This window comes from Zonotrichia albicollis, chromosome 2, assembly GCF_047830755.1.
Source record: "Zonotrichia albicollis isolate bZonAlb1 chromosome 2, bZonAlb1.hap1, whole genome shotgun sequence".
Classification (NCBI taxonomy): Eukaryota; Metazoa; Chordata; class Aves; order Passeriformes; family Passerellidae; genus Zonotrichia; species Zonotrichia albicollis.
The window spans coordinates 41860717-41874622 of NC_133820.1; the positions used below are offsets into that span (position 1 = coordinate 41860717).

Genomic DNA, 13906 nt, shown 5'->3' on the forward strand with positions numbered 1-13906 from the left:
TAACGCAGCCAGGTACTGAGCCAAAGGATCTTGTTGCTCATGGAAATTTTCCTTTCCCCACCCCCCAAATGTTTTGAGCAATGCAGAGTCAGCAAAAGGGGCTGAACCAAGGGAAAACCTACTGCTTCTAGAACAGATACAGGCAATACATCTGGGGACAGCACGATCTGTCCCCACATGATGCCTTATGAGGTGAAGGGAGGTGGGAGGAAGCAGTGCTGCTGCTACTGCTTACACTGTGACTGTTCTGGGTATAAGCAGGGGGCTTCAAACTCAGATGTGTCACTCTGGCAGCTGTCAACAGTGCTAAAATTCACTCCAAAAGAATTGGGGCAGTGGAAGTTCTTGGGAGAAAAGAGAACTAAAGAGAACTCATGGCTGGAGCTTATAGACATGAGGGTCCTTCAGTATAACAAGAGATGAACTGTTGAATCACTAACTGTGAAAGAAATGAGATTAAATAATGGCAAAGAGAAGAGAACTCTGGTCTTTTCCAGTCAGGTTCCTCTTACAGCTGATACTTTGTGGTACCAGTCTGAGTCAGAGTGTTTCCAATTTCTTAGGGGGCCAGTCTGGATTAAAAATTTGCTATGCAAATAAAGTGGCCACATCTGGTTAGAGTAATACTAGTACTGCATGTATTTGGGAAAAACAAAACCTCCTTTTCCCTGGACTGAGTTCTAAAAATCATTCAACCCAGACTTCCAGACTCAGCCAGCTAACCTAGTTCTAGCTAAGTTATATTAAATTAAATTACCTTCATTTCTCTGAAACTGAATGTTGACTATTTCATTAATAAAAACCGCTGTCATTAAAAATTCCCATTAATTAAGAGTAGTGAAGTAATCTTATAAATTAGTAATGGAAAGTAAAATATTCACCTAATTCCTAAATTTCATCTGTTACCTTTTCAAGGAAGAATCCAGGACCATGAGACTTTATCCACTGCAAGAAGCAATAAAAGCATGAGAGAAACATACTCTGAAAATTATCTAGCACAAGCTGAAAATACATTTGTAAATAGGATTTCTTTTTTTTTTTAAGCAGGAATGAGTGATGACTTGTGTAGTGGTCCTAAAACAAAATTATTTGTTACAACTGAACTAAATATGGCCCAGCATTCAAGCATTAGTGTGTAAATCTGCAGGGATGTTTAAATGCTTCTAAGTGGATTCTTTGCTATACTTGGTCAATGATCTAGAAATCTGCCAAATTTTAAAAGGCATTTTAACATGCGATCATACAGGTAACCAGGTAAGACCTATTTTTCTGTTGTTTTTAGACATGGTGGGGGTTTTTTTTTGGCCTTTGATTTTTGCATTGTTTATTTTTTTTCCTTTTATACTGCTAATAAATTGCTATTTATTATATGGACTCGGAATAGTTTTTAAAGTGTGAAGTGTATTGAGTCACGTGGAGTCATGCCTTATGGACAGGCATTCAAGAAGAGAATCATATTGAAAAGGTCATCCTGACATTCACCAGTAGAGATCTTAGGTGTTTTATTATGTGAAACATATTTCTTTGGATTCTCTTTTCAGTAATCACAATATTTAAAGGTAAAGTGGAAGAAGTTGAATTACCTGTGGATCAAGTAGACATCATCATCAGCGAGTGGATGGGTTACTGTCTGTTCTATGAGTCAATGTTAAACACAGTCATCTTCGCACGAGACAAGTGGCTGGTAGGTGCTCTGCATGTCGTGCTCCTCGCTGGAGCAGCCACCATTTACTTTCTGACTACAAGCTTTCCCTGCCCTACTGTGGCCATAACGAGACACAGTCACATCTCCAAGTGCCATTTCCCAGGCTTTAACGAGGAGATGACAAAGGGAACCTCAGTGAAAGAGCTTTGCTTTTGATTAAGTGCTGGCCGGCCAAGTTTGCCTAGACACTGTCTAATGACATTGCCGCAGGCTGCAAGGCTAAAGCTGGTGTGCAAATCTGAAGCAAAACAATAAAGGCATGCAAGGGGTGCTTGTCTGGTTTTTGTATGTGCAGTTCAAAATGTGATGTCTTTGTCAGGTGAATAGATTACGAGATCCATTTCCCCACAATTCATCAACAGAAACCTGGAGGGCTAATGTTTCCAGACCGAGCTGCTTTGTACGTGGTAGCAATTGAAGACAGACAGTACAAGGACTTCAAAATTCACTGTGAGTAAGCACCTGCCAGTAACACTTTTCTGTGGTTATTTCCCTAAAATCTTTCATTTCCAGTAGCCTACTGTGGTCTCTGCAGGCCAGAATTCCAATATGAATGTGAACTCTGAGAAAATGTTGGTCTGCTGATAAGTTCAGGAAATTTGCTGTAATTTAAAGAGCACTAAGGAGAGATGCATGTATAAACTGATGAAGACTTCGCCTAGAGCTGTATTAATACCTCTAGCTATATTTAAAATGTGGATTAAAGGAGATTTAGTTTAGTTGTTGTTTTGATAAATATATAATCCATCATAACAGCCACAAAGCCCAGTAATATTCTTTTGCCATTCAGGCCCTTATTCTTGTTTTTAACATAACAAAAATATAAAAGTAGTAAGATGCAAATAATTTGTACATGTGAAGAAATAAACCTAGAAAAAAATTATATCTCCATGATTGCTTGTCAAAAAGAAAAAAAAAACCCACAACGCATATAAGTTTTTAAAAAATATTTAATGTGAGAATTTTTAAATTAAAAATAAGGATCAGAAATTTAAATTTCACTTATATGTTAAGAAAGGGCTCTAATTTTGGGGTTTTTTATACTTCATAGATGCATAAAATTGCATTTCCTTTTCTTTTAAAATGTTGGGAGAGTTTTCTTGAAGTATCATTGAATAACTGGTGCTGTTAGTGACATCTACAAGTGACCTAGTCCAGACTCCTGTTGTGATCAAATGAACAAGTTTTACATTATTTCATTCTTCTTTTCAACATTTCTTGATTTTATTTATTTTTCAAAGCTGAGCAGTTTCACTTAAAGGTATTTTCCATTATGGGAAAAAAATAACCACAAAATTCCTAAGCAGATTTATTAACCAAAGATACATGTGAAAATTTGGGTTAAATTAGTGGGTTCAGACAACCTTTAAATAAAAATGCCTAGGTCCTCATTCCTTGACTCTCACCTCCTCCCAGAAAAGAGGCTTGGTGTTTCTATAATCAAATTCAGTGCTAATACACAGAACTGCCAGTTGGTCAAAATTGCTATTTTGGGTCAAAAGCAAGCCCAGTGCAGTGGGGCGGTGACAAGAAGTCTCTGTAGGTGCCAGGAAGGATTATATCTCCCTCTCAAGCACAGCCTAGATTTTTCTCCTCAGCTATGTGATGACCTTGACAGTTAAACTCCTTACAAAATATACAGACTCAAATGGATGTATGAGGCTTCCATTCTGTAAAGGAATCAGAGCCATTTTGGCCTAGAATCTTTCATTTTGCTTTTGAACGCCTTCATTTCTACACTTTAATATTTTTCTTTTCTCACAGACAATACATCTGTTTTCAAATTGTTTCATTTTGAGCCATGTGAAAAAATGTACAGTCATTTTTTCCTCTTCTAAAATGTTGTTTTCCTTTAAGACACCTTACTTTCTGATTTCACTTCTGATTTCCCTTCCCCCCCCCCTTACCTTATATACCTCTGTGTCTGCAGTTATTTCTGTCCCATTATCTATCTGCACCACCATCTTCTCTCCTTTCCATTTATAAATCCTTGATGGCGTCTCCTTACATTTCAATTTTTCATCTTTTTCTCTCTTAAGGAGGATAGAGTCTTGCCTTCATATGAGATGCAGACTTGAGCATTTTAAAGAGTGTTCAAGAACTATTATATTGATAAAGAAATAATGCAATATGAGATTTCTAAAAAAATCTAACTTCTGATTTTTCTAACTGAAGATTAATGCCAGAGAGCACTACTACAGTCAATTACTCTGATTTACTGCAAAATGTAAAACATATAATTTTATTTTTTACCTCCTGTGACAGCTCTCTCCCTAAGACAGATTGGGCCACATATTTCAAAGGTATCCCATGTGGGCTGAGGTGCAGTAAATTATAGAGGCCCCAATAATAAATAAAGAATTAATAAATTGTTTCTTCAGGGTTTCCTAATTAATCTTTTCTGAGTAATCACATAAAAATATATGACTTTTTAAAATGTAATCTGAAGTCCTCACACACTCATGATGCCTGAAACAAAAGTTACAGCTCCCTTGAAATGCTGAAAAATTCACAACCCAATAAAGAGATATCAAAGAATCATTCATGTCCATATTTTTCCAATTTAGGAATATGCAGATTTTTATATCACATGACATTTTCTGTCATACTCCTCTGGAAACCCCAGTAGCTCAAATGCTATGCTCTGAAAAAAATTAGACACTTCAAACATGCTCACAAATGTGTTTATCTGTTTACTTTGTTTTTTGTTCAAGTCATTTATAAAAACATGGTATTCAGTTTAGATGAGATGAAGCACTGAATGGACCTTGACTTACATGCTTCAGAAGACAAAGATTTCACTTGTTTGACAGTTCTTGTTTTCACTTTGTTAAACAAACTTAAAAGCAAAGACAGTGTACTTCTTTATTTCTCAATGTTTTCATTTTGTGCAAAACATCCTCAACATGATAAGAAGCATCTATTGGAACACTCAGAAGAACAATTCAAATATAGAGGATTGGCATGGCTTTTAAATATTTTCAAAGTGAACCTTTTGCTTTTCTGTCATAAACTTGGAGTCCCAACTATTGAAACACCTGCAATTCTACTCCTGCCAGTAATTTTCTTGCTGAAACTAAAACTACTAAAATAATCAAAAGAGCATGTAAACTGCCAATTGAGTGGCAATCTATGAGGAAAAAAAATTAAAAAAAAAAAAAAAACAAAAAAAACAAACCAAACCCAACACTCAGCCTGGCATCAGATGATTTTGGTCAACAATCACAAGCATCTAAAGCCACAAAAATCATTGACAAATCTCATATAAAACAGTTTTGGAGACACCAAAAAATAAGGGCCACTTGTTCAAAGATATACATTGAGGGCTTATTTTGCCAGAACTGCATTATCTGCAAAATAGCAATGATGACATAGAGGCCCCAGCTGGGGCAGGGAGCAAAGAGCTGAAGGAGACATCTGAAAATTAGGGGATGGTAGAAATTCTTTCAAAAGAAAAATGCTTTGAGAAGCAAAAAATATTTTCTATTATTGCTGCTAACCTTGACAAATCCATTTGCCCTGACAGGGTGGGAGAATGTGTACGGCTTTGACATGACCTGTATTAGGGATGTTGCCATGAAGGAGCCCTTGGTGGACATAGTAGATCCAAAGCAAGTGGTGACCAACGCCTGCTTAATAAAGGTTTGGTAATTCTGAATATACCTCACTGTGACTGTTTACACCCAGCTGCGGGGCTCTTTTGGGACCTGCTGCTTATGTTTTGCTTGCTTTGAAGCAGCTGCAGAAGGCATCATTGCAGAATGCTGGCACATTAGGAAGGAAAACTGTGCAGTTTTAGATTAGCCAGGTCTTGCATGTTTCATATGCTCAGTATTGTCACATGATCTGAGCATGAACACTGATACCTTGATTTCTTATGGAATTCCCAAAAGCAAGATGCTCCTTGTGTCTTACAAATTTTAGTCATGCAAATACTGGATGAAGAGAGACATGGTATATTTAGATACGAATTTGAATTGCCCTGCCTTTTAGTAAATAGAGGTTGGAAATTACTGATTGAGCACTGCTGAGAGAAGGGGTAAATGATTCTGTTTGCAGTTAGAAAGTCTTAAGCATCAGTTCTGAATTGATGATGCAATAATTAAGTGCAGAACATGTGATCAGAATTGGAACTCAATTTATTTCTCTAACTTCTTAATTCTTAGCCTTATATAGAATTCTCTCTCAGCCCCAACATCTGCGCACAGAGTTTTAACTGGTACCCTGCTCTACATGTGAGACAGAAAGGTCACTAAATCCTGTTCACAAGATCATGTTAACAATGAAGGAACTGCCTGCAGGAACACTTGAAAGCTCTAAAATTGCCTTCAGGTGAAGGAATCCTCATGTGGGACAGCTGTCCTGAACAAGGCTGTCTGCATCAATAGCACTGGTAGTACCAGGTCCATGAATCCAAGAGCTCGTTTATCCCAAAGAATCAGTTCTATCTTTTCCCTTTCACTTTTTGCCAGTGAAAAACACAGCATTAACTATTCCTATATGTAAAAGGGAAAGCTGTGCCTCCAGTCTGCAAAACCTTTACTGAAAGCAAAGGAACAGAAGCAGAAACTCTGCATGAGTAGGAATGCATGCACAGTCCATCTGCACTGAGGGGAACACAAGATGGCTGTGCCTGAAAACAGCCTCAACCAGGGCGATTTAAAATTGCAGCACACACAAAAGAAACAGCTATTTAGACTCTATGAAACATGTCCAGAGAGAAAGAGATCAGGGAGCAAAATGGGTTGGCTGCTCTGGAATAAAAAGCTGCACTCCCTTAATTGAAGTGCAAATCCAACGCTTTATTTAGAAGGTCTTTGAAAGTATTTTCGTTTAAGATGACAGACAACAATTTTCCAAGTGTTTCTATTCTGGTTTTATATTTAGTTTTGACATCTTTTGTCCATAAACTGAATGGTGCTGTACCATGTAGAGGCACCATGAGAGCAAAGCAGGTAAAAAGTACACAAGCACAAACCACCCTCCATTCCAGAATCAGTCGCTAATCTCACAAACTGATCACTAAGCAAAGAGAAAATTGCCAATGAAAAGCATGAAGGAGGGAGATTTGTGTTCAAGATAGCAATATGAAAGCAGGAAAAACAGGTTCTGTAGTTATATATTTTTTAATTTATTTTTGCACATGGTTTATTTATATAAAATGTGTTTCTTTTCTCCTGAAAATATTTGTGAATTCAGAGAATAATATTAGCCTAAGAAAACATTTGAGAATAAACAAAGCCATAATGTTTAATTATTCAAATGTTTTATTACAGCACTTTTGGATAGCACAGCTTGTTCATATTAGATTCACAGAGGGATTTTTAGGGTTGTGTTCAACCCAAAGCAGCTAATTTAGGGTGCCTACCCGATGAGTCTGGGTTCTCTCTACATTAGTCATTGGATGGACCAGTCACTAGATACATTCCTCAGAGACCAGTCAGAGCCTTGTGCTTCTGCAGTTATTTCAATTATTTAATTTTAATTTAGATGCTCTGAACATTTCTACAAAATCAGCAAAATAAGACGTCAGCTGTGCATGCTGTGTAGCCATGGCACGTACCAGACATGCTGGAGACTTGAGTAAAATTTCCTCTTTTTTACTCCTCAGAAACTGGATGTAACTCAAGTCCTGAATGCTTTAAGGAAATTTAGGCACTGGACCACAGGCGCGCTTGGGATGGTGCATGCAGGGAATGCAGCATCCTCTCTGCTGTGAGAGCCATTCTCTTGTGCATGATCTCTTAAATACATCTGAGGGACACAGGAATTGTCCTGCCAAATATGAATCGTGTGTTTAACATCCACAGCAAATCAGCCAGGGAGAGCAGTGAGAACAATGCATCTTCAAACCACCAGAGTCAATAAGTGAACTCAGGAATAAGTGTTCAGGTGTCCTGCTGGGCGCCTACTGCTTTCAGTAACACTGCCCAAAAATATGGAAAATTTGTTTCATACTTAGTAAAACAGTTGTGTTTTCTTCTCTGATCCAAAAACAAACAAATGAAATGAAAGAACTCCATCAAACCTGGACATCCACTTAAATTTGCACATTTAGCTTATTTCCATGCTCACAAAGTCCTAGCTGAATAACCTGACTCTCTGGAAAGGAGAACAGGAAAGAGGTGCCATGGCACTCTAGAAGCAACCTTAACTCCAGTTTCTATCGTTTGTCTCCGGTGCAGTTAGCTGTAATGAATGTTGCCATTTTATATAAGAATATATTGTTGCCAGAGTACAATTCAAGATCACCAAAACCAGACTTGGCCATTCTCAGAATTATATTAATTAATAAAAAATGTCTCTTACCTTGTGTTGTATAAAAGCTATGTTTCTATCCTAAAATAAAAGGACTGAAAAAATGACCAACAGTTTATTTAGGATATCTGTTTAATATTTTTGAGAAATTTCTACTGACTTCTCTAATGAAAATATTTCCTAGTGCTTTTGATTCCACTTTACCCTGCAGAGCAAACACAGCTCAGAGAGAGCTAGCTCCCTTTTAAGTGCCTCATCACTAGATTTAAGTCCCAATTTCCCCACAGTGAGATCACTAAAAAGACACTAAAAATTACAGAAGTCTGCAGCTATCACCCACCAGTCCAGTTTAGCTTGGCAAAGCAAATTTTGCAGGCTGCTGTGGAACTCTGCCAGGAGACCTCAGAAGTTCTCATTCTTACCATGCTTTTTTCTTACCCTCTTTTGAGGGGGAAAAGCCAAAAACATTTTAAGGCTGTCACAGCTTTAAATGACCAGTTATATGCATAGGCCACATAGGATAAACACTAATGCCTCAGGGTGTTGTTGCAATGCAGTAGAGTAATTTTTATTATGGTTAAGTTGTTCTTGAACAATAATGTTAAGCAGACAGGCCAAAGCTATGGCTTGCTTAAATCATCTCCCCATAAGTCTTCCAAGTCTCAGAAACACATATGTGGTCCATGCAAAGACCTCAGTAACTGAAATATGGCTGCATCTTTCTATGTCTCTTTATGCAGTCCTACCTTAGATTACAGAGGGCAATTTCTGCACGAGCCCTAAAAGAGGCTAAAAGAGCCCTCTAATGGGCAGTCTAGACTCTGCTCTCCATTCTTGTAGTGCAAGTCTTAAGAAATGCTGGTGAGGTCAGACACAATTCCTGACTTCAGCTGGCAGAGAAAATTTGGATTTCTGCCTACAAAATTCTGTTTCCCTGTATGCATGAGCAATAAGGGTACCAGAGCAATGAGACTGAACAATGAAGTAACCAGAAAGTGCACACATTTCCCACAGCATTAGAATAATACTTCAGACTTACCATCCTCCCTATCATCACTACAACTTTTGGCAACAACATAGATAAAACCAGTACTTAGCTGGGAAAACCAGATCCATCCCAAAAACACAGTCTAAGCCTTGAACAGTGGGATTTAAATATTGATGGAAATAAGCAATCCTGAAGACTACATTGTCCCTTCCAACTACTGCAATCAAGCCATAGTATGATTGACATAATTTGTTTGTCTTGTTCAAGAGCAAGATCCCTGTGCTCACTGTTTGAAATCAGTTACCTGAAACAGAACTAGAAAACATCATCATCAAAAAGAAGGCCTCTCTTGTGCCTCAGATGTTTTGACTGCTTGACACTGTCAAATCACTTTCCAGAGATGCAAAAACAAATAAGGTTATTTTTATTAAAAACTCAACTCTGGCATCTTTCCTCATGCGGACAGTCCCTGATGATAAAAGATCTTGAACTGGACCTATATATCCATTTCAATTATCTACCTGTATTTATCAGAGCACCTTTTTACCCTGATTTTCCCCAGCTCCTACAGCCCCTCCCTGCCATTCCCAAGAACACACGCTCTTCAGTGAGAGTCCTCTCTCTCAGCTTAGTCAGATAACTGCCTCATTTGCTCATTATTTGGTATATTAGAATGTACCTCTGATTGCTTACAGTTTTAAAGAGCTGCCAGTCATCTTTGATCATTAAATGAAATACTAAAGTACCTCATTTTAACACTTAACCTGAGAGTCACAGACATCTGCGTGTAAATGTCATTTCTTTCACCTCCAAACAGGAAGTAGATATTTATACAGTGAAGACTGAGGAATTGGAATTTACTTCTGCATTCTGCCTCCAAATTCAACGCAATGATTACATTCATGCCTTGGTCACCTATTTTAATATTGAATTTACAAAGTGCCACAAGAAGATGGGATTTTCTACAGGTAATCTGTATTTCTTTTAATTTCATTTCTGTTGCTATCAGTCTATCAGTGCTGCTGGTTAGATGGTACAGGAAGGTTTCATGTACCACCACATTTGAATTTCGTGATAAAAACTATTGTAATTTTGGGGGTGGTGAGCGGGATGGGGAAAGGACAACAGCTCTTAGGAATTCTGTGGAAACAGGCAGAATTTCACAATGGCTATCAAGCTTAGAGCTCAGCAGGAATTATGACCTGTGAATTTATATCCCTCACCAGTTATATCTAAATCCTGTGTCAGGTTTCTCAGATTAGACAGAGAATTATCAACTCAGAGAGAAATAGCAGCTCTGCATCCGAGTTTTCCGCAAATCCAAAACCCAACAAAGCTTGCCCCAGAGCCTAGACCAAAACTACCATTTTCTCCAAGCTATAAAAACACACATACTGATTATGTGAGTTGTCTCTAACAACCCAGATGTGAAACTCTAACTTGCCTTGGTGAGCAGATATTTAAAGGAATAACTCCATTCCCTTAAGGCATTATTTACCAGACTGAATAAACCAGAGAGTCTTGCAATAAATGCAAAAACCTCATCCTGTAGACAGCCTTTGTCTAGACAGGAGGGTGAAGTGTTTTTCTGCCTCTGTTCAGTTTATCATGATACGGTAGGTGCAGAAGAATTACTCCATGAAAAGGTTGTTTGGCCATCTGCTGCTGGAGGTCACTAATGTGTAGAACACTGGTAAAGATTCTCAGCTGGTGTCTATTGGCAAAGCTGCACTGAATTCAGTAAAATTCACCAGCTTGTAGGACATGTCAAAACATGCTTCATTGATATGTATCTTTATAAATTATGAATAAGTGTTTAATTTGGGGTGGACTTGGAGACCTGGGCCTGCATTACACACACCCCCTGTTGTTAGGGCACAAGTTCCCAGTTATGTCAGGCTTTTCTAGGGAACATGGCCCTACACACCAACTACGTGGGTGTGTACAAGGCAGCAGTTATGACTTAGAATATAAATTCAATTTCGTTTCAGTCTGACATGTTTTCAGTTAGAAATTTTACACAGCCATGTCCAAATGGTAAACAGTCTGGATCAGAACTCCTACAAGAAGATATCTCATTTAACAATTGGGATTAACAGTCATTAAAACTGTCTGGACACATAGACAGAATTTATCTGGTAAAATCCTTTTCCTTTCGACAATACCAATTTTCCAGCACAGTTTCTGAAAAAAGTTGGTTTATATAGATCTTCTGATTCTAGAATTTTAGAAAAGAGTTAAAAATTCCTGTTGTACTAGTTTTTTTAAAAAGCATCAGTATTTTCCCAGTCAGAAACAATTTTCAAAGCCAAGTAATTTTTTTGAAACATTGATGCTGAAAGGAAATAAAATCATTATTTTATTAAAGTGTTAATAATGATACAATACAGTAACCTTATGTGACTGAGGGACAAAAATAAAAGAAAAATAAATTTATCAGAGGCTTTTTTTGCCAAGTTAGGAAGTCTTTGAGCTCCTACAGCTATTCTTAGGTTCCTAGATGCTCTTCACTGCAAGAATGGTAGGAACAAAAAGTGACCAGTACAAGATCATTAGGCACTGCTCAAAGATTGAAACTTAAATCAGAAATAGAACCAAAGACGTAAATTAAAAACCTGAAATAGAAAAGGGTCCTCAAAGTGATTATGCTAAGCAAGACTAGAAATTAATTTAGACCAGTTTCCATCTCTAGCAAATTGCCCAAAATGCCTTTTAATAGTCCCAAAAGAGATCAAGGTGCAAATGCCCTTTCATCCGCTCTATCCTGGAAACTAAAAAACTTGCTGGTTTGGGATCACTACTCAAATGTTTCATCTGCAACACGGTGATTAATAATTTTTGATGGACCTTTCCTTCATGCTTTTTTATCATTGCTTTTTGAACTAATTTTGATTTCTGAAATTCAAAGCACTTAGTGGTAAAGATTTTCCCAATTTGAACATGTGTGGGTTGAAAGAAAAGCATAAAAATGTGCCTATCCTGCCCTGTAACCCTTTTTGTGGAATCTTTCTTGCTGGGTGTGATTCACATCTGACACATTCCAGTAAAAATTGGAAGACAACTCCCAGACAGCCAACAGAATTGTGTTCCAAAGCATATTTCCTAATATAGTACATAAAGTATTCTATGAAAAGAAAGGATTTTTCCCAATTGTTTCCAAGTCATAATTTGATTTGCAAGGCATTTAAGAAATTTCAATAAGCGATACCCATATATATGTATTTTTAGCACCCGATGCTCCTTATACTCACTGGAAGCAAACTGTCTTCTACTTGGAGGACTATTTAACTGTGAGACGAGGAGAAGAAATCTATGGGACTATATCCATGAAACCAAATGCAAAAAATGTGGTAAGTCAGCATCCCTGATCCTAATTCCACCTCTACTGACCACAAGCTATGATCAGCAATAAAGAAAATGCATAGGGGTAAAACAATGAGCGTGCTAAAGGCATTCATGTTTATTAGGAAGAGCTACAGTTAGAGCCTCACCAAATCTGATGACAGCAGTGGTAAAGCAGTGCTAATGTTACAGAAGTCAGCCTGCAAGCAGGCTGGCATGGGAAGAGAGAAAGGATTCAGATACATCACTGAGTCAGCTGCCCTCTGCAATCAGCTTTACTCACATTTTGTGACGCAAGCAGGCAAGGGGTTTTTCACAGTGTCAACTGAAATCAGTGGAAAGATCCCTGCTGCCAACGCAGGGTGACCAAGAGTAAGCACTTCAGTTCCACATCTATGAGCATTGAGTGATTTGCCACTCAGTGCCCAAGGACAGTCCAACAGGAAATTAAGTAACACATTTCAGAGGAATGCTTGTGTGAACTCACTGATCGAATGTTCTTGAACTCAGTAACTGAGTGAAAATGTTGTTTAAAAATTGCGCCTTTCCATAGAAAATAGAGATGCTTTATTTAAGACTAAAGCAAAAGTGTGATGGATATGACACTACCATGACTGCTGAAAACTTCCTCAGTTTCTCTGCTATGGATTGAGTCCCTCTAGTGCTTCTTTTAACTGGTAAGGAGACTGTGAGACACGGTCTGATAGACAACCTACGGCTGGGTAGAACAAAACACGAGAATTATGGTTTCTGGGAGAAACACTGGACCATTGTCTGCCAAATCTTCAGCAGTATCTCTTCATTCTCTATTACAGTAAACAGCAGTTAAAATAACCTGTAATCCATCTATGCAGTTGTAACTGTTGAAAAATTGCATTTGTTAACTGCAACAAATCTTAACATTTCATTGTCTTCCCTTTTTTATTCCTTTCCATTTTTATACCAAACACAGATTGGATATGGTAGTGTTGATAAAGAGGGAGAAATAAACACAAAATAAACTTGGCATTAAAACAAACGCATTCACCCCTGAGGCTACTTGCTGAAAGAGGAAAATAATCTGTTTCCCCACCCTTATGTTGTCCTAAGGGGACTGGAATATTTTCTTTTGGTTTGAATGTATCAATTTTCAGTGAGGGGAAAAATGAATAAAATATCTCAAATTTGTTCACACAACAGTAAGCACCTGAATGCAGATTTGGGTGCATTAAAATAAATGTGTTCTTGATAGTTGTCATAAGACAGAGAGACCACCTCGGTTCAAAAGGATTTGCTACTGCTTTGTTCTTCTGAAACATGAAGTTTTTCAAAAGCTTGCATAGACACAGCTTCTTTCTGTAGGGCTGTGTAGTGCCTCTTCCCTATAAATGTGTCATTATAAGATAAAAAATGACTGTACAATGGGAAGTTTACTATATCTATTCTGCAACAACCCCCTAGTGGGAAAGCCCTTCGGCCTAAATTAAGAGCATCTCAATGGGAGATAAAAATTTTGATAGGATACATATGATAACAGCATTTCAGAAGCTTCCTAAACCAGGAAGTAACCAGGACATTAAATCCACTTCAGGAAGAGTAGAGAAACAGGACCTAAGCACAGATTGTATGATGAA

At 37.8% G+C, this 13906-nt stretch overlaps 1 protein-coding gene across 4 annotated transcripts in view; it reads left to right on the forward strand.

The window, feature by feature from the left end:
- Window positions 1-13906, forward strand: part of PRMT8 (protein arginine methyltransferase 8) — a 57800-nt gene that overhangs the window by 42263 nt on the left and 1631 nt on the right. For all 4 annotated transcript variants that reach the window (XM_026797719.2, XM_074534916.1, XM_005494550.4 and 1 more), the window contains exons 6-10: window positions 1542-1684; window positions 2068-2155; window positions 5232-5347; window positions 9769-9919; window positions 12180-12301. In XM_026797719.2, the coding sequence (XP_026653520.1) occupies window positions 1542-1684; window positions 2068-2155; window positions 5232-5347; window positions 9769-9919; window positions 12180-12301 (620 nt within the window). The remainder of the gene's footprint in view (window positions 1-1541; window positions 1685-2067; window positions 2156-5231; window positions 5348-9768; window positions 9920-12179; window positions 12302-13906) is intronic.